The 23,411-nt window shown below is 41.9% G+C and overlaps 1 protein-coding gene across 1 annotated transcript in view; it reads right to left on the bottom strand.

Moving 5' to 3' along the window:
• Positions 1–327: 327 nt before the first annotated feature.
• Positions 328–23,411, bottom strand: part of HSD17B3 (hydroxysteroid 17-beta dehydrogenase 3) — a 24,494-nt gene continuing 1,410 nt past the window's right edge. The window contains exons 2-11 of the mRNA XM_042447263.1: positions 22,349–22,395; positions 20,236–20,311; positions 16,672–16,779; positions 14,895–14,962; positions 13,218–13,253; positions 8,960–8,994; positions 7,425–7,506; positions 7,093–7,158; positions 6,718–6,867; positions 328–3,462 (exon numbers count right to left, since the gene is read on the bottom strand). Of these exons, the coding sequence (XP_042303197.1) occupies positions 3,352–3,462; positions 6,718–6,867; positions 7,093–7,158; positions 7,425–7,506; positions 8,960–8,994; positions 13,218–13,253; positions 14,895–14,962; positions 16,672–16,779; positions 20,236–20,260 (681 nt within the window). The 5' untranslated portion in view covers positions 20,261–20,311; positions 22,349–22,395 and the 3' untranslated portion in view covers positions 328–3,351. The remainder of the gene's footprint in view (positions 3,463–6,717; positions 6,868–7,092; positions 7,159–7,424; positions 7,507–8,959; positions 8,995–13,217; positions 13,254–14,894; positions 14,963–16,671; positions 16,780–20,235; positions 20,312–22,348; positions 22,396–23,411) is intronic.

The raw sequence follows: 23,411 nt of genomic DNA on the forward strand, positions 1-23,411 counted from the left end.
GCACAGCCTGTGCTTAAAAGATGACCACTCATTATCTCTAAACCTTACCGCACAGGGCTCCTGGGATGGCCTGAGAACGGTCCAAAAGGGACCAGGAAGGGAACTGAACAAGTGGGGGACTCATTTTACTGCACACAAAGAAGTCCTTCACTCAGTCTGTTCCCCTCTCTTCCATTCCGATTCTCTTCCAGAGGAGGCAATTTTTGAGAACTGGAACGGAAGGAAAAGGGACGGAATGAGTGAGGGAGTTTTGTGTGCAGTAAAATGCACTTGTCCCCCACTTGTTCCAGGCCCCTTCCATTCTGTTCTCAGGCCGTTCCGTGGAGCTCCTGTGCAGTAAGGTCCTCTGTCTGTCTGACATGAAAGCTATGGGCAGCTCTTATACCCCAAGGGCTGTCAAGTCAGGATGATCCTAGGCCCAGAGATTTCAAGGATGAAGCCTGAGATCTAGGATAACTCATTGTGATGTCACACAGGGCTGCCCCTGTTTGATGTTACAAGGCCCAGTCTCTGGTGGTTATACATGATAATCTAAGCACCAACCACAGCTGCATGCAGTTTGCCTTTCAAATAAAAACAACAACAACAATGAAATCTAACAAATGAGGACTACAGTCAGAAAGGAGACATAACTGCTGAGATTTAGCTGCATGTGGTACATACATCTCCTGATGCAGTATCTCAGCCTAAGTCTACTGGGTGACTGTGTATCAGACACCATTAAACTGGCCAGAGGTGGGCAAAGTGTGGCCCTAGTTTTTTGTGGTCCTCAACTCTTCCAGACTGTCCTTTAGTCTCCCACCTCTGAGTTGAGCCAATCAACTTTACAGATAGATAAAATGGGGGCTGGAAAGTATGCTGCCCTGAGCAATATGTTTGTTCAGTTATTTTTGAAAGAGAAATAATGTAAAAATAATGTGGCTGCTTCAATATATACATGCACACCTTTGTATTTAATTCCCATTAATTTTATTTACCACAAAACTACTAAACATCAATTGGGGAATACAGCACTATAAAAAGGGTTTATGCTCAGGACTAACTGGGTGCATAGTAAAGTCTGATACTGATCTGGGTTCAGGTCTCTTGTTATTGTTGTTATTTGCCATCAAGTTGGCTTTGATGTATGGTGATCCTATGAATGAGAGACCTCCAAGAGTTCCAGACATTGGCAGCCCTGCTCAGGTCTTGCAAACTCAGGGCCGTGGATTCCTTGACTGAATCAATCCATTTGTAATGTGGCCTTCTACTTTCCTGAGCAGTATCATCTTTTTCAATGAGTAATGCAATCCCAAATCTCTACCCAATCATTAAATTTTCTGTGTGTTTTGGTCCAATTTTGTGTTGAAGATGTCATGACCAGAAATAAATGTATTTGGTGTGCATGCATGCACCTTCAAGCTGCCTGTCAACCTATTGCGACCCCATTAATTTCAAAGGATTTTCTTAAGCAAAGAATACTCACATGTGAGTTTGCCAATTCATTCCTCTAAAATCTAGCCTAAAGCACCTGGTATTAATTGGTAGATTCCCATCCAAGTACTAACCAGAGCTAACTCTGGTTTAGCTTCCAAGATTAGACTGGATCTGACGCCTTTAGGATAACTGAGGTATAACTCTATACACTTTCCAAAAGGGTAGTCTTGTTAGTTTAAAAATAATAGTGACTATGTTGCTTTTGAGAGAATCTGAGGATTTCATTCCTTAAAAGTAACATTTCCAAACTTCAGATCAGGTGATATGAGGAATTAAATCTGACATGAGACAATGTTCCTGCACATATTTCTTTATCTTTTCCCTACCTTGGAAATCGTATTTAGTATGGAGATCCAGATAACATATATTCAAACACCTGCCAGACAAATTTGGCTGTCTGTTGCACTTGTTACTTTTCAAAGGAATGTTACTGTGGTATTTTCTAAAAACAAATGGAGCCATTCCATCTCCAAGGCCAAATCTGTTTTGAAGTCCTGTTATGCTGCAGTATAATAAAATATCTGTTTCACTCCCTGGTGGTCTTCGTAAACAGTAGAGTGCTGTCTTTTGCTGCAGGCGTGATAATAGTGTTTATAATACTGGGATCAAAGGTTCATTTTTGTAAAAGGAAAGGAAAAGATTCACTGCAATGCAAACTGCTTGTCTAGACTGATTTGCAACTCTCATTTCTATAAGAATAAAGCCTTTGCTTATTTAAGGATGCACTCCTTAAGCCACATATCCCAGAACAGCCTTACTAACTATGGTGAGATTACACCACTGCAAGTGATTGGAGGCCTTAGATCTACCAGGCAGATGTAGTCTGTTGTGTTGATAGCTCGTAATACATACCTTCCAGTCCAAAGCAGTATTTTGCTACCCTGTTTCCCTTTCCCACAATCTACTTATCACAGGCTGCTGCCACACTGCAGAAATAAAACCATTTGATACCATTTTAACTTCCAGGCCTTAATGCTATGGAATTTTGGGATTTATAGTTTTGTGAGATATTTAGCCTTCCCTGTCAGAGTGCTCTGATATCTCATCAAACTACAAATCCCAAAATTACATAGCACTGAGTCATGGTAGCTAAAATGGGTCAAATGGGTTTTTTTTCCTGCAGTGGGGCAACAGCCTGTGTTGCTGACAATGGGCAAATATATTCTATAAAAAGCCATGTCCCCTTAATACAAGTTCAGTGAATGGAAAGTGTCAGTAACAAGGGTCATATGTGGTCAAAAATTATAATGTCTTGGATGCATCTGCCTGTGTTGGTTTTGCTGTAAAACCAACCAAATGCTGCTGAAACCTAACTGAAAATTTGCTTTCTCTAACCTCCTCAGAGCCTCCAAGCCTCCTAAAAACAACAACTCCAAAACAAAAAGAAGATCACAAATCATCCAAAATAGCAGCAAGAAGTAATGCTGCATCACTTTGGGTGTGCCTAAATGCACTGATGTGTCCCATTAGGAAGGATCAGAGAGGGAAAATGGCCTCTACTTCCTGTACCGTTGCCCATCCCTAATTTAAACATATTTTTCTTAGTGTTTATTGAAATGAATTGCCAAAGCAATACTGACATTATTTCCTGAATATCAGTATTAAATTCAAATTAATAGTAAAATGAATATTATTAAAATAACTTCTTTAAAAATATGTACTAGCATTAAATGCAGTGTATAGCTCTAAATGCAACCTACAGAAGTGAAAATACAAACACTTGTAGTTAGTACTTGATATTATTATTATTACTACTACTACTACTATTGTAAATTTGCTCAGATGAAAGGCCTGTCAAATTCACTGCTGGCATAATTCACACCGAACTTTCAAGAAAGTGTCTACAATGACACCTGCTCCAAGTGAAGGTGTTTTTCAGATACTTTTAAAACTCTTTTTCAGCTGATGGGAAATAGCATCTTTTAGCATATCTTGCACTCTCTCACTGTGAAAAATCCACAAAGGAATACACTTCACGAGCCGTGCCTATAAAAAGGTATATAAAAAGGAAAGGGTTACTTTCAATTTTTTATGAAGTGGAGCCAGATTTTATAATCTGGAAGAACTAACATTGTTTGGTTTTAAATGAGTGCTGATTTTTAATAATAATAATAATAATAATAATAAAGTCAAAATGCTGCACTCTTTGCAATTCAAGGCAAGCGGTACCCAAATCTGATCAATTTGAGAACAGAAGACTTGTTATATGGTATCTCCATGAGATTTTCAAGAGAGGGTCCTCTCCCAGTCCCACCCATTCACACAGGAATCTTTTGTGGGAACATGAGACAAGGCCTTTTTGGTGGCTGTTCCTAAGTTTTGGAACTCCTTCCGTACAGAGGCTAGAATGGACCCCTCCTTGCTGTGCTTCTGTTACCAAGCAAAATTTTTGTCCTAACAGGCTTTTGAGAATGCTAGATATATCTAGTCCAGGATTCTGTTGCCACAGTTGGTAACTAGGTGTGTATGGAAAGCCCACAAGCAGGACATGGATGCAATAGTACCCTTCCTGGTGGCACAGTGGTTAAATGCCTGCACTGCAACCACTCACTCACAAACCATAAAGTTGTGAGTTCAATATCAGCAAAAGGGCTCAAGCTCGACCAAGGCTTGCATCCTTCCAAGGTCACTAAAATGAGTACCAAGATTGTTGGGGGCAATTAGCTTACAATTTGTAAACCGCTTAGGGAGTGCTTAAGTACACTGATAAGCAGTATAGAAATGTACGTGCTATTGCTATTGCTATTCCTTCTTGGTTTCTTAGGCAGGTTACAGACCGCCCGTTTGGGGCGGCCTGTAACTGGCCCTTTCCCCGCTGTATCGGGGCCTCAGCTGTCACAACGGCAGTCTCTGAGGCCCCAATCCGCTGCTTTCCTGGAAAGAGATGTCCTTGGGGCTTCATGGGTTAGAGGCATCAAGAAGTGACAACCCTTTCTAACCCTAGTATGCGCTCGTCGCGTACTAGGATGCCCGTTTGTAATGGGCTCAAGTGCTCTCCAGCAATTGGTATTGAGAGGCATACCATTTTTGTAATATACAGCCATTATGACGAATATTAGACTTTGGAAACATTATTTTTTGGATGGCAGTCCCCAGAATTTTGTCTCAGCACTAGCCAAGGTGACAGTAGGAATTTGACAACTGAAGACAAAACCTTTCTAGGTTCAGAGTTGCATGACAAGCATGTGCAATCCTCCACTTCCCACTACTAAACATGTTCTTATGATGACTGAAAGAGACTGGCTAGCTACAGGTTGGTGGGAATTGTGATCTAAGCAGTAACTTTTCCAGACTCTGATAACAGCTTTGGTAACCCATTTAAAACTGCTCAAGCTGGTGGCCATCACTACTTGTGGTGATGATTTCCATGTCTTATCTGTAATAAAGTACTTCTTTTAATCTGTCCCATCATTCTTTTTTTTTTTTTTTTTTTGGGTACTTGAGGCTCTGTAGCCCTCAAGTACCTGCCTCCATCTTGCTAGCCATAAAATGCAATCCCATTCACCTAGGACCTAAACAGACAGGCCAAAATAATTCGGGTCACTTTGCAAGTATGCTGTTTAAATGACATATGCATCTTAAGAGATCAGAAGCTGAGTCAAAGCTGTGTTTCAGTCCTTAGGACTGGAGTGTGGCTTTGGTGTGGCTTCCACCCTCTTAGGATTAGGGATGCCATATCCAGGCGACACCTGGGACAAATCCACTTTTGGGGGCCCCCTCCCAGTCCCAGTCCAGTTTGGCCCCCAGCCCCCGGTTCGGGGCCTGTGCAGCGCCAACCCACCTTCCCCTGCCTCCCCACGCGGCCGCGCCACCCACCTCCTCCTCCTCCTCCATTCCAGGCCGTGCGGCCGCGTGGAAGAAGCAAAGGAGGAGGTGAAGGAGGCGGTGCACCTCCTGCACGCGGCCGCGTGGCCTGGAACGGAGGAGGGGGTGGTTGGCGCGGCCGCACGGGGGAGGTGGGGAGGGGGGCGCGGGCGTGTGCAGGAGCTGCACCTCTACCTCCTCCTCCTCCTCCTCCTCCTCTGTTCCAGGCCGCACCAAGCGGAGGAGGAGGCAGAGGTGCCTGCCTGGCTTGGTGCTCCCCGCCCGCACGTGCGCCAAGGCAAGAGGCAGGCAGCCACCCACCGCCTCCTCCGCCTGGCACGCCTCTGCGCTGGGCACTTCCTTGGGCCCGGGCGGCAGAGGTAGAGGAGGAGGGTGAGGCGGAGGTGGGTGGCTGCCTGTCTGCTTCCTTGGCGCGTGCACGGGCAGGGAACGCCAAGCCAGGCAGGCACCTCTGCCTCCTCCTCTGCCTCTGCCTTCTGGGCCCAAGGCAAGCACCTAGTGCGGTTGTGCGGAGGCGCACGAGGCGGAGGTGGGTGGCTGCCTGCCTGCTGCCTTGGCGCGTGCACGGGCAGGGAACGCCAAGCCAGGCAGGCACCTCTGCCTCCTCCTCTGCCTCTGCCTCTGCCTGCTGGGCCCAAGGCAAGCGCCTAGTGCGGTCGCGCGGAGGTGGGTGGCTGCCTGCCTGCTGCCTTGGCGTGTGCACGGGCAGGGAACGCCAAGCCAGGCAGGCACCTCTGCCTCCTCCTCCTCTGCCTCTGCCTCTGCCTGCTGGGCCCAAGACAAGCGCCTAGTGCGGTCGCGCGGAGGGGGGTGGCTGCCTGCCTGCTGCCTTGGCGCGCGGGCGGGCGGGGGGGAGCGCACCAAGGCAGCCACCCACCTCCTCCTCTGCTTGGGCCTGGGAGGCAGAGGAGGAGGAGGGAGGAAGGAGGAAGGAAGGAGGGAGGAGGGAGGAAGGAAGGAGGGAGGAGGAGGGAAGAAGGAGGAAGGAAGGAGAGATTGCTAACAAACCAATTCTAGCACTTATCAGCCCCACCAAGAAGGGTTTTGGAAAAAAAACAAACCTAATAAATCTCAATTGCCCGTTTAAGAACACAGCACCCCAAGATACTTTGCATTGCAACAGAGGCAGCTCACAATTACAGCAATAGGTTGCTGCTGTGAAAATTCATTTACCAAACTTCTTATGAGGAATGCAGCTAATCTCAGAGGGAAAAAAGATGGCTGGTATTTCTGAAGCAGAGAAGAAATTACTTCTGGATAGGCATTGCTTAGATTGGAGTGCCTAGCCTTTTAGACAAAATGAATGTATTATTGAAAGACATAATTCATGGTATTCAAAAGGCATCAATGGCCCATCAGTGTTAGTGTTGGCAAATCTAATCTCTCTCATCAGATTAAAGTGTACAGTTGAATTACCAATATTTCGTGGGTTAAGCATCCAAATGTCTCATCACCCAAAGTGACATACTGCAGAGACTCTCTAACAAAAGCTTCTGCTGTCTTGTTGATTAGATTAGGCTTTGACCACATGGTCATTGGAGTCGAAACAGAATAAGGAGTCACTGCCTGAAACAAGACAAAACATTTCAGATTCTTTCACAGGTTATGGATATTTAATGCCACATCAGTGGAGGTGGTGGGGACAACATAGGCTAGGATGAAATAAGCCTTCCCATAATGGGTAGGGAAGAGGAAAAATAGTAAAACAAACACCCAAAGTTCTCCAAAATCTCATCTATTTAGTTGGTTGAACTTTTTTGCTTATTCTGTCAGGAGATGGAAATATCTCACCTGTATGATAATTCCTTTTGCATTATATTCTGCTTGAAGAGCTTTGGAAAATGTGTACCCAAAAGCCTACATAAACAAAATTATATATATTTAGGGATAAGAAAACTATATTAATTTCATACACTTAAAAAAAATCAAATTACTGAAACATCACATTTTACCTAGGATCCCTCTTTCAGGACCCTCAATTGTCTCTTTCTATCATTACCCCTTTTTATATTTTTTCTTATTGGGAGGTTATGGACAATGTAAACCTCTTCATAACTTAAGTCTCTTAAAACCCAGACCTATATAAATGATGTACATACTTCCAGGAAACACAACAGTCTTACTTTAGAGGCAGAATAGATGGCATATAATGGACAGGGGAAGGTCGCAACAGCAGAAGATATATTCAGAATCAGTCCCCTTTGTCTGAAAAAGAAATGAAACAGTGTAAAAAGTATTTTATTTACATAGAATACCAAAGACATCCAATTCTATCAAAGCCAGACTGTATGTGATTTATAGGAAACCATGTCCATTTTAAAATAAAGATTACTAGCTGATGTAGTAATCCTTAAAAGTCAGTATGGTGGAATGGTTTGGGCATTGGACTGTGACTATGTAGACTAGGGTTTGAATCGCTACTCAGCCATGGAAACCCATTGGGTGACCTTGGGCAAGTCACACTCTCTCAGCCTCAGAGGAAGACAAAGGCAAAAGCCCTCTGAACAAATCTTCCCAAGAAAACTCCATGATAAGTTTGCCTTTAGGGTTGCTGTAAGTCGAAAACCACTTGAAGGAATACAACAACAAGAGGCCCTAATTTTCATTGGAACTGCAGCATGTATGGGGATGGTTAACAGGAGGCAAAGCTGGTGGTTTGTACTGCAGCTGCAGGATAGGCTAGAATTCATTCTCCCTGTCCTGTATGGCTATTCCTTAAAAATTAAACTGGCATGGTTCCTAATGCCTTCTATGCCTTCAACACTATGTTGGTCCTACATCCTGGACATGCACACATGAATCATAGTTATTGGCAAAGGGACAGGCTACAGAGAGTTCCATGTGATTCAGAACCATGTGCAGTTGGTGTATTCTGCAAGTTCAAACAATGACAAAATTCACAATTTGCTGTTAGAATAGAATTCAATATCTTTTCTTCTTTCCATTCACACCTTCTCTCTTTTCACCTGTTCTTTTGAAGCCCATGAAAAAGCCCTTGAAATTTTCTTGGCAATGTCTGCTAAAATTCCACAAGCTGGAAAGGAGATTCATATGAGCATAAGTAGAGCCATGAATGTCAGCAAACATCATCACCCTAAATTGTGATAGTAAATTCCCCCAATTAATTGAGTAGTCTCTGAAGAAACGCTTTTATTTTCCTATACTGAATCTAACACCAATCAGTTTCAATTTCTACAGACATGAGGGAACATCTTGCTTACTTCTTCAACATCTCTGTCCATTCTCTACACAATTTTATTTTTCTATAGTGGGAGAAAATGTGTCAGTAAACAATTGACAGAACAGGGAAATATTAATTTTTGGACTGCAATTTCCAAGCTCTCTTATCCAGCATGTGTAGTGGACAGTGGTTCTGCAAGCTGTTCAAAAAGTCAATTTTCCAAGCTCTGATACAGGGCAGAAAACAAGCTTATATTGTTTATTACTTGGAACATACAACAATGGCACCAGACTAAACCCAACATTTTTATCTGTGATCATGATATTCTCCAGGGATTGTACTTTTTAGGCAACTTATTATGGCAAGTAACCTAACTTTATTAAATCAACCCTACATTAATTATATTTCGAAACCATCTTTAAAACACACATCTGCACACAATTACACAAAAGACTAGAACATGGAAAAGAGATTTACCTTGTCACCATCTGTTTCAAAATTATCCGTGTCATCTAAAACAAAAATGAAATCCACAAATTTAGAATAACTAATGTTTACCTACTGAAGAAAATATAGCTAGTATGATAGAACTGTACAGTTGGAAGAATCTTGGAGGTCACCTACTCCAGCCTGCTGTTAGATGCAGGCTAGATGGCCATCCAACCTTTGATTAGATCTCTCCAGCAAAGAAGAGCCCTCTAGTGAATAGAAACACCTATATGTTTCTTCAACGGGCTGTGAATGATGGGGCTGCAGGCTTTGCTATTGTGATCAGGGTAGTGGAGAGTGCCTTCTTCAAAGGAATTTCCTCAGTTGCCAGTGTGGTCATCAAGACATAGCCAGAAAAGTTATAGGAGATCAGTGCCACATATTTACAATGCTGCATCCTATGCAATATGCATATTCCAGAATTTGCTGAAAACTACTGTGCAGAAAGGGCAGGAGCATCGCTTATGACATCGCTTATGACATAAAGTACACAATCTGTCATGCTGCCAGAGTGAACTTGCAGTGGCCTGGGGCCAAAATTAGGGCTGGGAAACATGGAGCGTCCACATGCTCTGCGCTCTCCTGGCACCATTTTTGGCATGTCCATGTTTAGACAGTGCACGTGCTGATGGTGTGCTTCGTGCGCTGCCTCTAAATGGCACGGCGCACAAGAGATGTCACCATGCCGCTCCAGGGCGCTAATGGTGGAAAGAGAAGGATGTATGTTTTTATTTTTTTTAAATGTAGATTTTAATTTTTTAAAATTATTCTTTTAAAATATTCTTTAAAAGCATCACATCTTACAAAATTTTCATTTTAACTACATGACATTGTAATTTAAAGGTATAATATTAATTTTGTTAGTTGTTTATGTTGCAACTATTGCCATTCAGTAATATTGCATTACTGAATTTACTGAATTACTATTTACAAATAACACTAGTACAAAAATCATTACTAAGGAATCTGTATGGTGTGGTATGGGAGAAGGTCAATGGGGGAGTGACACCATGAGTTACCACACCAGATGACGCCAACCCTAGTGACACCACCGGGTGAGCCCAACATAGATCAGGCCCCCATGTGCTCACAGGTTTTCTGTTTAAAAACTCTCTGCAGCTACACACTACATATTTTACCTATCAGGAGTTTAAACCAGAGGGAGGCACAGTGTGATGAAAGGTAGATTAAGTTAGTGCTACTCAGATTGGTGGCCCATGGACTGCTGCCAGTTCAGGAAAGAGTCACTGGCTGCTAGTCCACAGCAAGATTCCTAGAAATAAAGAAATAGTTCCAATCAATGAGCACAAATATGGTACCAGTCCCTGGCATATTACCAGAAAAAATGCCAGTCCCTTACATCAGACAGCCTGGGAAGTACTGGTGTAAGTAACAAGGTAGATTTCTAAAAGTTCAAAGAGCAAAAAGGTGATGATAAAGTCTCTCTGTGTCACACCTGTAGAAATAGTAGATGGACATTGTGCCAAACAGCAGTGTTGAAGTTTAAAATATCTAACATCAAAGTGCTTAGAAGGAGAGTGGGTTGCAACCCAACCATTTTGAAGATGGATCTCTTCTATTCTTTTTCTGGACAGATGTGAAAGCTAAAACTTCACAGAAACTGACACTGATAATAGTATGAAATGGCTGAGATTACTTGTAAAAATGAATAAGAAGTTCATTAGACTAGATTTCCCAAGAACTTAGAATATAGCGAGATAACTGATAATAATAAATGCCTTTCAGTAATGATTAAAAGACATTGGCTTTGGTTGCAATGAACTAATAAACAAGTTGGGTCAATTCATTTTAGCCTGCTGTTCCAAGATGAAAAATCTATTCCACCCCACTAGCCAAACTTAAAACCAAACAAGATGAAGTCATCTTAATTATATAGCAAAGTTTAACATGTATGTGTGTGCATGTGTTGTTTCTGTGTGTGTAGTACAGTAAAGGAATTAAGGTAAACCCCTTCTCTTAAAAAAACCTTTTAGCCACAGATAGTTGTTTCTTTATTCTCCCTGATACCATGAATAGTTTTTGCTGTTGTTGTATGCCTTCAAGTTGTTTCTAACTTATGACAATCCTGAGAACAAATATTGCCTAGAAAACCCCATGACAGGTTCATCTTACAGTTGCCATAAGTTAGAAACGACTTGACGGCACATAACAATAGCAACAACAAAGGCGACCCTATCATTACTTGAAAATACCTGTGCAATTTAGTCTGTCGGGCAGTATTTCATATAAAATTGAACTGAGCTGATTCTCCTGGCAGTTTAGTCCCTAAAGGAGCTATTTGCTGATGAAATCCAATATAAAAAATAGAGAACAGAACATGTTGCACATATCACTGCCTGGTTATTACAAGGACAAATCCTCAAGGACAAGAGAACAGTAATATCTCTCCCCAAAGCCCTTAAGAAGATAATGCATTAAACTGGCCCAAGTAAAAACCCTACAATATTTAATGGCATTCCAGGTCTTAAAATAGTCAGCAGAATGAAAAGAAAACACTTATGGAAGAAGATGAGCAAGCTGAGCCTGCTGCTTAAAGCAGACTCTCTTTTTTGTTGATCCAGCAAATGGAACGAGCTTTTCAGCTCCCCAAATTTCTGCTGCTAGTTCCATATATTGCCCATGCAGGAGACCACTGAAATATTTGCATAGACTGAAGTGCATTGGGCTTGCATCAAAATAAAAAATAAAAAACCATCTACAGAACACTTGGAGACATATCTCCTTTGCACTTGTGGATTCCATTGCGTGCTCTTCAGTATTTGTCTTTCAGTTTAGTAACCCTGCAGCCATCTTAAAGCTGTAAATATTAATCAAAAACTTTAAATTTACCAATCCGGAAACAAAACAACACTAACCTCTTTCCAGTAATATGGCTGCACACCCACAAATGCAATTTTGTCTAAAAATAAGCTATGTGCTACCTGTATATACTGTTATAAGGAAAAATATTTTTGGTTGGTTGGCTGACTGTGTTTGCTTCTACTTTTGCAAATCCAGCAGCACCATTAGAAATAACAAAGACATCAAAATGAGTCAATATCATGTCTGCTTTTTGTTGCCTCCTCCTGCAGTAGTTGAAACAACCTAATGATAAAGAACCCTCCTCCAATACTAGATTTTAACCTGTACATTTAGAAGGTAAAGCTACTCAATCCATGATATTTCTAAAACTTTAAATGGATTGGACTAAATTCAATTGATTGGACTGACTGATCCATTGACTAAACTGATCAAAACCAAGGATTGCAGGAAGGTAATTTTTACAAATTTACCATAAAGTGCCATCAGATTTCTTTCTTGTGTGATAAGAATATAGAAGTTAAAATCCAAGTTTAACAATATATTGTTTAGTTCTGGCTCAAACAGTATCCACATTTGGACTAAATAGGACAATGGGGGTCACAAGGCACTTTTTCAAAGGCATAGCTGTATTAGTCTGGAAAATCAGTATGCAAAGGGATCTTGTACCACCTTTGAGACGGAGAACCTGTGCAGACCATTAAGGCCGACCTGGGGGTGGAGACAGGATGTAGTGTCCACATGATGCATGCCCTGACTCTGCCTACATGGTGGTGGGATGCCGCACACTGCACCACATGGCGCACGGCATCATGGAGCTCCTCTGGAGCTGTTTTTAGATGATGCAGCACCAAAGGAGCACTGTAAAGCAGCAGTACAGGTGGCTATGACACCCTTTGCAGGGAGCAAAAAGGTCCTACCCCACCCTTTGAGAACAACTTTAGTAAATGAAGTGGTGTGTGTCATGTTGTGGTTTGCTTCAGGCAGCAAAATCTCTTGGGCAGGCCCTCACAGAGCTATAGAAATTGTGCAGTTTGTTTGGAGTGGAACTGCTGTCAGGTCAGGATTAGGAGCCCTTTTGTTTTTCTCAGGAGAGCTGGAAAGTTCAAGGATGCAATTCTGGCTAAGAAAGTTCCATTATTTCATCTTCATGGCCAGGCAAGGTTCTAAAAAAGGACAAATGTTAACACTTTTGGAAACGGACAACACCAGTCTAAAACATGTATCTGAAAATTAATATACAGGCCCAAAACTACCCCAGTTCAGTGTGGATTTGAAAACCTCTTCCAGGACCTTTCAATCAATAGGTAATCATGAAGTCATTTTTAAAAAGAATTTGTTTGATTGAAAATCATTTCTTAGTGGAATCCATGCAAAAGAAACACTATTCATTTCTTCTCATGCTGAGCTAGTTAGTGGTACGTACCTGGGCAACAGACATAATGTTGCAGTTGATAAGGGCCTGTTGGGAATAATGCAAGGTTTACTGATCCAGTGAAGACAAAGTGTTCAAAAAGTTTGGTTTGATAATTTTTTAAAAACAAAGAAACATTTTATGAAAAAATATTTTAGGTGAAGCAGCCAGGTGTTCGTAAATACTCATGAAAAATAAAACATGTTAGTCTTTGATGTACAAGATTCTTTGTCATTTTTACTAACATGGCGATCCTTCCCCCTGAAATTTCAATTATATAGATTACTATAACATTGTATTTTTCCTCTGGTATAAGACCTTGTTGTTTTTGTTGTTGTTGCTGCTGCTGCTGCTACTGTCACCTACCACACAATCTTTTCAGCTATATATTTTCAACCACAGGGAATCATGGCAAAATGCAATAGCAGATCTGCCAATATGGTCTTGATTTATTCTCCGTTGGGTGGATTGTCAGTAGCAAGGAAAGGCTGCTGTTCTACCCTCACAAGATCAACTGAACTCTGCACCCATTAGAAAAGAGAATGTAAGGTACTGTCCTCTATATTCAGTATTTGCTTTAAGTATTTTAGGTTATTTTAGTGCTGTGCCTTCCCAAAGCAGTATACATAAAGAGTGAGAAACAAAATATAACATTATAGCTGGTCTCATCAGAACAAATAACTAGAAATAGTTACTCTTATAATGCAACCAGATCTGGAAGGGGCTGCCAAGTGGCAGCAGCATCCCACCCCACCATGGCAGAGTTAGCCTGGCTGGCAGAGAGGGGCAACTGGGGGGGGGGGTGCTAGGCAGCCTGGGGATGACAGCATGATCTACCACACTGGGGTGACCCCAACCCTAATGCCACCACTGTTCCTCCCTGATGGATTAATTCTGTGGAGAGAAAAATAACATGGAAGAGTTACAACTGGGACATGAGATAATGTTCTCTCTCTCTCTCTCTCTCTGACACACACACACACACACACACACACACACTCTCTCTCTCTCTCTCTCTCTCTCTCCAGGGCCATGGTATGATAAATGCCTCCTCTAAAGGCAGCCGTAGCCATTTTTGTTGGCTTGTTTGTTTGTTTGTTTGTTTTGCCCTTTTAGTAGCCTATGCTCTGATGCAAAGAAAAAGTTTGAAGGGACTTGGGAGTTTATCAAATGGGAGGAATTTCTCTTAAATTCGAATGAAAAGAAAGTGGGGCCAGAACGCATTCACTTAAAGTCGCTAGTTTCGTGCAATTACGTGAATACGCATTGCATTCGAACTGGCTCCCCATTGCCGGAAAATAGCATGCCATTGCCAGAATTTGCTTGTGGCAGTCTATCACACAATAACGTGAAATCACATGATTACGTTTGGACTGACCTCCCATTGCCTGAATTTGCGTGTGGCGGTCTATCACGCAATTACGTTAAACCCCATGATTGCGTTCAGATTGCCATCGGAATATACTTCCAATTCCCCTTGTCTGATAAACTCCTTGGTTCGCTGAAAATAATTGGATTATTCTCTTTGCAGAAATGCTCTACTCATTTGTAAAGGAACTTCATCAAAATAAATGGAGGCAAAAATGACATTGCCTGCTATCTTTATCCTTCAGCAATAGATAATTCACTGTGTCCGATATAAAAGGGAACCAGTGTGCTTTAACAATGTGTATTCAGAAGCATTCTTACCTCATCATTGTCTGGTGCCTCAAGAAAATGGCATGGGGTGCTGGTCTGAAGCATTCCAACATTGTTCACTAATCAAAAGGAGCAAAACAGATGCAGTGACACAACCAGCTAGCACAACTACAGAAATTGAACTATTCCAAAAGCACAGCAACTTCCTATCAGCCACATTCAGGTTTGGAGAAAGACCAGTTTGTCTGCATCCACATTGCCAAATTAATGCAGTTTGAAACCACTTTAACTGCCATGGCTCAATGCTATGAAATTCTGAGATTTGCAGTTTTTTTTAGATACTGTATTTAGCTTTCGCTGACAGAGAGCCCTGGTGCCACAGCAAACTACAAATCACAAGATTCCATAGAATTGAGCCATGGCAGTTAAAGTGTCAAACTGCATTAATTCAGAAGGGTATATGCAGCTTTTGGTGGAATATAAATCCATTGGACAGGATGAAACATTTTTTCTGCACAATGTTTGCTGAAATGACATAGGATGGCCATGATTTAGAAAGTCCAACAAGATCTTGTCCTTGGTTATACCGTGATCTAACTCCTGGTTTACTTAACCTGGGTAGCTTTTTAGGACTAATTGAGAGAATAATATGAGAATTCAAAGAACCAATTGACATAAGTCCTCTATAGTTTTTTGTGGGTTTTTCAGGCTATGTGGACATGTTCTAGAAGAGTTTCTTCCTGACGTTTCACCGTGGCTGGCATCTTCAGAGAATGCTTGCCTGGAAAGGACTTGGGTATATATATTGTGTGACCTGGAAAGGCAGGAGTGATTTGCATGTGTATTGTTCTGTTGCTAATGGCAGGCCTCAGGGTGGGAGGGTTTGCAAAAGAGGATGATTGTCTGCTTGATAGTGCTCATTGTCTGCTGGGAGATTTCTCATTTGCATTTGCTGAGTCTTTATCTTGCTATTTTTCAGGACTGGTAGCCAAATGTTGTTTACTTTAAGGGTTTCCTCTTGGTTTGGCTGGTTTGGCTACCAGTCCTGAAAAATAGCAAGATAAAGACTCAACAAATGCAAATGAGAAATCTCCCAGGGTCAGGGGTTTCCCAGCAGACAATGAGCACTAATCAAGCAGACACTAATCCTCTTCTGCAGACCCTCCCACCCTGAGGCCTGCCATTAGCAACAGAACAATACACAGGCAAATCACTTTTGCCTTCCCAGGTCACACAGTATATATACCCAACTCCTTTCCAGGCAAGCATTCTCTGAAGATGCCAGCCACAGATGCTGGTGAAACGTCAGGAAGAAACTCTTCTAGAACATGGCCACATAGCCTGAAAAATCCACAAAAAGCTATGGATGCCAGCCATGAAAGCCTTCAACTTCACAAAAGTTCTCTACTTTGTGATTTCTAGCCATTTCTTATAAAAAAATTCAGATTCTTCCTGTTAGCCTGTTGTTGCCTCCTGTCAGGGACGTAGCTAGGATTTTAGGAAGGGAGGGGGGGTCCAGACTAAGTGCCACCATTATAATGGGGTCTATTAGGTAGATAGATACAGCCACCTTAGGTGCTAGATTTTGGTAGTCATAAAAGGAAAGCAAATTCCTACATAGTTCTTTCATTATGATTTCCTGTTTGGTGTGGAGAAAGACAGTTATGGAATGTTATGGCTTATGTGCCAAAATAATGTGGCTGATCTGGGGTATGTTTTATGTGCCTTTAAATAGAGTAGGATGGGATAGAGGTTTGCTGTTCCACATCAGACATCCAAAACTCTTGGGCTAGCCCTGGCTCTTGAAAACGATTTTTGAATCTCTTACCCAAAATTCCAACTTCTAATCCTTGAAGGCTTTCTTCAATATCAATATATATGTCTTTTTGGGTGAAGTCAGCTTGTATGATTTTCACTCTTTGCCCTGTAGTCTGTTCTTCATTGGAAAAAGAAAAACAAATCAGTTTCCATGCTGTCTGAAAGCTAAATTAGTTAGTCTAGATATAAGGTAGTCATTCTGGTTGCAATATGCTTAAGATGCAACAGGTTAGATTGCAACATGATAGCAGGGATACAAAATGAAACATTGGACTAATTCAGGAATTCAGGTATTTAATTCTACATATTTAGAATTATTCACACATTGGGCAGATGGATGGTTGTAGTGTGGCCAATGCATTCTTCCTAGCATATACAGGTATAGAGCAGAAGAGTTCAAGAAACTGAAACTGTTAAGCTAGAGTGAATGCATGCAGAGCCAAGAATTGAGAACTTTCACATTTCATGGACCAAGTGCTTGTTTGTTTTTCCTCCCCAGCATGACTATCACGCAATAAAAAGAACCTCAGTTAATTCATAAAATTAATTTTGCAGTACAAATTTAATCATGTTTACTTAATAGAAACAGCACTGGTATGAGTGAAACCTTAGCTGAACAACTGTTTGATAGCAAAGCAATCCTATGATTGTGTTTGCAGTGGCGTTAAAAGGGTTGGCATCGTCTGATGCAGTAATTCATGGTGTCACGCACACCCACCCCATTGACCTCCTCCCATACCGCACCATACAGAATCCTTAGTAATGTTTTCATACTATTGTTACTCATAAATTGTAATTCCCATTTATCACTGAATGTAATGGCAATAGTTGTGACGAGCAAAATTAAAATTATTACAGTTTTAATATCAATAAAGTATCATACACACAGCCTAAATGTGCTTACATGTACATAGTTTCATGTGGTCAAAGTGAAATTTTGTAAGATGTGGTGTTTTTAAAGAAAATGTAAAAAGAATGTTAAAATTTTAATATTTAAAATTTATTTTTTAAAAAATCTCATGCCTCTCTTTTTTCTCCTTATTGAGCCTCACGCCACTTATATCATCTCTTCAATATTTTAAAGGGATGCAGATAAATGCCACAGTCCATTACTGCCCAAAGGCAGGTGTTTGGAGAGTAAATGTGTCACCTCCGCTTAGGGTGTTATCTGGTGTAGCCTGCACCCCCTGCACCCACCTAATGATGCCCGTGTGTGTGTGTGTGTGTGTGTGTGTGTGTGTGTGTGTGTGTGTTAGAGGAGAGGAAACTCTTTAGAAGAGCTTATCCTACTTCCTGCTAAGTCACTCTGACCAGGACAAGAGATTCAGGGTATTTTTCTTCTCTCCTCCTTTCCTGGTTATTATCATCTCGCCTCCCACTGCACTTATTTGGAGGGAATTAACTCTGCCAATTGGGAAGATGACGTAGTTGAGATCTCCTGGGATGGGTTTGCCTTGAGAACTGAAGAGCTTTAAACCTTGCAGAACCTGAATTGCCCTCACACTGCCCCCAAATCCCTCAGACATATCTCAGACAAGTTACTGGAACTTCTATGCCTGCAAAATGTTCTATGGGCACATAGCAAGAGGCCTCTGGTGGCAGATATACTTTCCTGTTGGCAGGCCTCCCTCTCTGCCAGTGAAATGGCCTGTTGTTCCAGGACAAAAAGGAAACAGTCCCCACAACTTATTGCATAGTACAGGGGTCATAAATCACACCCCTTAAAGTCATAATTATTATAATAATTATTATAATTATAATAATTATGACTCCATCATAATGCAGTCATAAATCATTCATAATGAGCCATAAACTACTCATACATGGTGATGTCAAAGGCTTTCGTGGCCGGCATCCACAGTTTTTTGTGGATTTTTTGGGCTATGTGGCCATGTTCTAAAAGAGTTTATTCCTAAGAGTTTAGGAATAAACTCCTCTAGAACATGGTCACATAGCTCTTAAAAACCACAAAAAACTACTCATACATCATTCACCATAAATCAATCACTGTCCAGATATTACAATCAGTTATGCAGAGGCTACATAACTGTACTGCAGGTCTTGTGCCTCAAAGATCACTATCCCTCTGATAATGGACAGTTGTGACAATGTATTGTGCGCCAACAAAGTTGGTCGCAAATGCAACTACTAAACTAATAACCATGGATATAATGTCAATATAAAGTATCATTCCCAATTCCTACAGGATGGCCATTGCCTGGTACTAAACATTAGCAAACACAGCCTAATAACTACCTACACCTGATACCTCCAGGAAAGCAGGGGAAACCCAATGCTCCAATAACATGGAAAAATTCCTTTCTGGCCCTCGAAAGCAACCAACTGCAGCCTGGAGATATGGCAAGCAAAATAAGCATAAATACAGGGTGGGCAGGATGGGTGGCTCAGCAGCAGGATCTGAATGGCTGCCCTCCATGCATTTGGGTCTTAAATAGGCCCTCAGATCTTGCTTCAGGTCCCATGAGACTTTCGGTCTCATGAGACCTGGATGAGATCAAGGGTGGGATCTCATGCAATCTCACCCCCATCAAGTCTTGCAATGGCCAGAGTTTTCATGAGATGGAAGAGGAACTGCTAGCACTGGCCCCCATGAAGGGACAACCTGGCACAACCAAGGACCCCTCCATGACATTTTGGGGTAGGTCCTTGTATTCAGCAGTTGCTCAGTAGGCTTGTGATTGTTCCTAAAGCAATTATTATTAAGCAGAAAAGTATACCCTGTTTTGCGGGAGGCAACATGTACACTAAAGCAAACACTCTCCCCCCCCACACACACACACACAAAACTTGTTGGTCTATAAGAAACATTCTAAAATCAACAATTGGACAATAGCTCCTAGCTGGGTGATACTAATCCAGTTATGTTTTCTACTCTCCATTGTGAGACTATGGCCAACTGCACACTTAATGGTTACAGTGTGAAGCCATTCCTATTCTCCTGCCCCTCAAGTGTTGCTTAATTCCTAGTCTAACTAAGAATATTGGAGAAGCTGAAAAACTGCAACTTGGTTAGTTCTAATAAAGGTATTTTCTTGAAACCTTGAAAAGCTTACTTTTGAAAAGCTTACCTTTTGAACTATAGTACACTGGTCCCCCGGGTTACGAAATACCCAGGTTACGAAATTTTCGGGATACGAATAAATCCCATAGGGATTTATTGTTTCGGCTTACGAAGGTTTTTTCGGGTTACGAAAAAACCCCGGCGCTGTTTTAAATGGACCCATTAGCGCCTATGGGCTATTCGGCTTACGAAGTATCCCGGGTTACGAAAGCGGCGGCGGAACGAATTAATTTCGTAACCCGGGGTACCAGTGTACCCAGAATCTGTGGGATTGTGAGAGTGATAGTCCAAAAAGTAACTTTTTCAAACTGAAATCAAGATAGATAGGATCAATGACTAACTTGTTATTGCAAGGTCTGTGTATGTTGCATGGATGGGTATTCTGAAATCAGGGAAGCAAAATGGGAGGTGTCGAGTAAACAAGCTATAGATGCATTAATAAAGATTTAAAGAAAAAAAGTTAGTTGGCATTTTTTTTAAAAAAAACCTTACCAATATCAGAGGCTACTGTTTGCATTTTCTGGAGTGTTCTGCTAATCAAAACAATATTTAGTCCACATTTGGCTAGCTGAAAAAACAAGATTTAAACAGACAAACATTTCAGTATTTGAAAGGTAGTGATGTGATGTTGCATTCATTTATCACCTGGAGTTTCACTATCATGTTATCTGGAAGCCAGATGGACATCTTGCTTTGGCATTTTTCCTAAGTATACTTCAGTATTTGACTGTCTCTTAAGATAAATAATTCACCAGTGGCACTACTTTCCACAATGGTGAGATTGTGTGCTCCTGGGAGGCAAGAGGTTATGCAGATAGGTCTCCCGTGTCAGACAGGCTCTTGCTGAGGAGCCAGACTGAATGTGCTAAACAGCTACTGGGCAGCAGCAGTAGTCCCTGGGAGTGGAGGCTGATACTGGCAGAGGATCTCTCAGAGGCAATGGCAGTGGCACCATAATGCTTTTTAATACTGCTCAGAAGTAGGCATAGTAATCCTCTTTTGAATGTCTTCAAAAGAGCATCCAAAAGTCCTATTTAAACCCCAGGATTTCTTTTGTTCGCGGGCTTAGTTCATTTCTAGATAGAAGTTCTGCCAGATTTGTCTCTATTTGCTCATCTGCCAAGAGAGTGATGAGTATTGTCCATCTTAACAGCACCTGAAGAAGAAGGAGTCACAAACATTCAGGTCATATGTCCCCTTCTAAAGCCTTCTCTATTCCAACTTAACTCTTTGTCCCTTATTCCTAGTGGAGCTAGGGTTGCCATAACCTGGCTGCAACTGGGTTTTTCCCGGTTTTGGCGGCACCTGCCCGCTCCCGGCACGGGTGCCATCCAAAAACCGGGTAAAGCCCGGTTGCAGCGGGGTTGCGGAGCAACCCGGGGGGCCTCGCTGCCCTCCTCCTCCTCCTCTTCCACTGCACATGGCCGCGCGGAGAAAGAGGAGGGGAGCGAGGCCTGGGGCGGAGGAGGCTGCAGGGAGGTGGCGCCTCCTGTGCGCAGCCGCGCCAACCTCCCCGCCTCCCTGCAGCCTCCTCCCTCCTTCCTGGCCTCCGCGGAGGCCAGGAAGGAGGCGAGGCCCCGGCGATCACCGGCAGCCTCGAGCCTTCCTCCTAGGCCTCTGCAGAGGCCGGGACGGGAGCGATGTCCTGGCCGTGACCGGGAGCCTCGAGCCTTCCTCCTAGGCCTCTGCAGAGGCCGGGGAAGGAAGGGAGGCCTCGGCGATCGCCCGAGGCCTGGCCCTTCCTCCGCGGCCTCTGCGGAGGCCGAGGAAGGAAGGGAGGCCCCGGCGATCGCCCGAGGAGTGGCCCTTCCTCCGCGGTCTCAGATCGCGGCGAGGCCTGGGGCCCAAGCGGGGAGGGAAAGCCTCCTTAAGTGTAGGCTTTCCCTCACCGCTTGGCCTCCGCTCCCCTCCGCGGGAAAATGTAGGACAAAATTTACAAATGTAGGACACATTTCTCTGTGTCCTACATTTGAAAATTTTGTCCTACATTTTCCCCGTTTTGGAGGTCCGGAGTTATGGCAACCCTAAATGGAGCTATGTGAGTTTGTGCGTGATAATTTTTCTCTTTTAAATAAAACTTGTAACTTGAAGTTGCCTCTGGACTTCTTTATACCTTCTAATCTGATATATACTGGCAAAAAGGTTCCTAACACAGCCAATTTCATTTGCGCTAGTTATAATTCCCCATACGTGCATTCACTGCATTCACTGGTTTAGTGAAGCCTTGGCTGTGGTACACTGCATTTCCTATACATATGTTAACCAGACTGTCAGTTGAATGGATATGCCCCAACACTGGCAAATGAAGAGTGTTTGCTATCATATCCAAGAGCAGCAGGTTTGGCTGAGTGGACATAAAAGTGGCTGTGTTGCACATACAGTCTGTATTGCAGACAAAAGGCCAAAGGTTAAAGAGGAACACAGAAAGAGACATCATCCCACCCCTGCAATATCTGCCACTTCAGATGGTTGTCTTAGTCTGTCCAAAAGTAGGACTGGCCCTGAGAGAGCTGTACAGATTATTTTGAAAATGTATACAAAGAGCCTGAGGAATATTCTTAAATGCCATATTAATCTTAAGTAATTTTGCAGGTATTCTCCTTACCTCAATGGAATATGCTTTTCCAATGCCATCTCCTGCTCCTGTAATCACTAAAAGATGAAAATCAAGACAGAAGATGTGTGAATTTACTGGGTTCTTTCTTGCATATTAATAATCTCAAGTGGATACAGTAAAGTCACATATTGTAAAATTGGGTGGGTTATGGGGAAAAATCAAAGCAATGAAAGAATTAATCCAGGGTAGAGATGCTAGTACCACTTTTAAAAGCATTGTTCTTGGGTAAATTTTGTGCTCAATCAATGGCACTCAGGACTATTTTTAAATGGATGAAAGCTTTAATAAGTTCATAGATTTCCCAAGAGACAATATAAAGTGATAATTTAATTTAAAAAAAACCAAGCAAGAAAAACCCCTATTATCTTGGACCCCAAATCGTTAATTTAGCCTACAATCCTATAACCATTTTCTCAGAAATAAAACCAGTTAATTCTAATAGAATTGGGGGGAAATGTGAGAAAAACGTGGAAAAAATGGGAAAAATGAAAAAAGGAAGAAAATCAATTATGGAATATTTTATTTTAGTATGATTTAGGAAAAATTTGAACAATTTTTTTCCATTTTTCCCCATGGCCCTTCACATCTATAATTCTAATTAGATATAAACCTAATTAGGTTTACACTCTTAAGAGTCTCATCCTCTCACTTCCCCAGCAGCCATTTGAGTTGCCCAAAAAGCCTTTATTAAGGATGAAAGTTTCTCTTAAGCAATATGGTATGAGGAACTGGGGCAGTGGGGAATTAAAACAAATAAAGAATTAAGGAAATAATTATATTAAAATAATATAATTTTCTTCTGTGAACATACTTAAATTAACTTAAGATCCATGCTGTGATTTTAATATTTTATTGGATTTTTTAAAAAATAATTTCAATTATAGTGATTTCCAGAAAAATCCTATGCATGTCTACCCAGAAACAGGCCTCACTGAGTCCAATGAAGCTCACTCCTCAGCAGGCAGATATTGCTGAGCCTTATAGTAAAATCCTATGTGTGTTTACTCAGAAGTAGGCCATACAAAGGTTCATAAAGGTTTACTATCCCAAA

The sequence above is a fragment of the Sceloporus undulatus genome, chromosome 2 (assembly GCF_019175285.1).
Source record: "Sceloporus undulatus isolate JIND9_A2432 ecotype Alabama chromosome 2, SceUnd_v1.1, whole genome shotgun sequence".
Classification (NCBI taxonomy): domain Eukaryota; kingdom Metazoa; phylum Chordata; class Lepidosauria; order Squamata; family Phrynosomatidae; genus Sceloporus; species Sceloporus undulatus.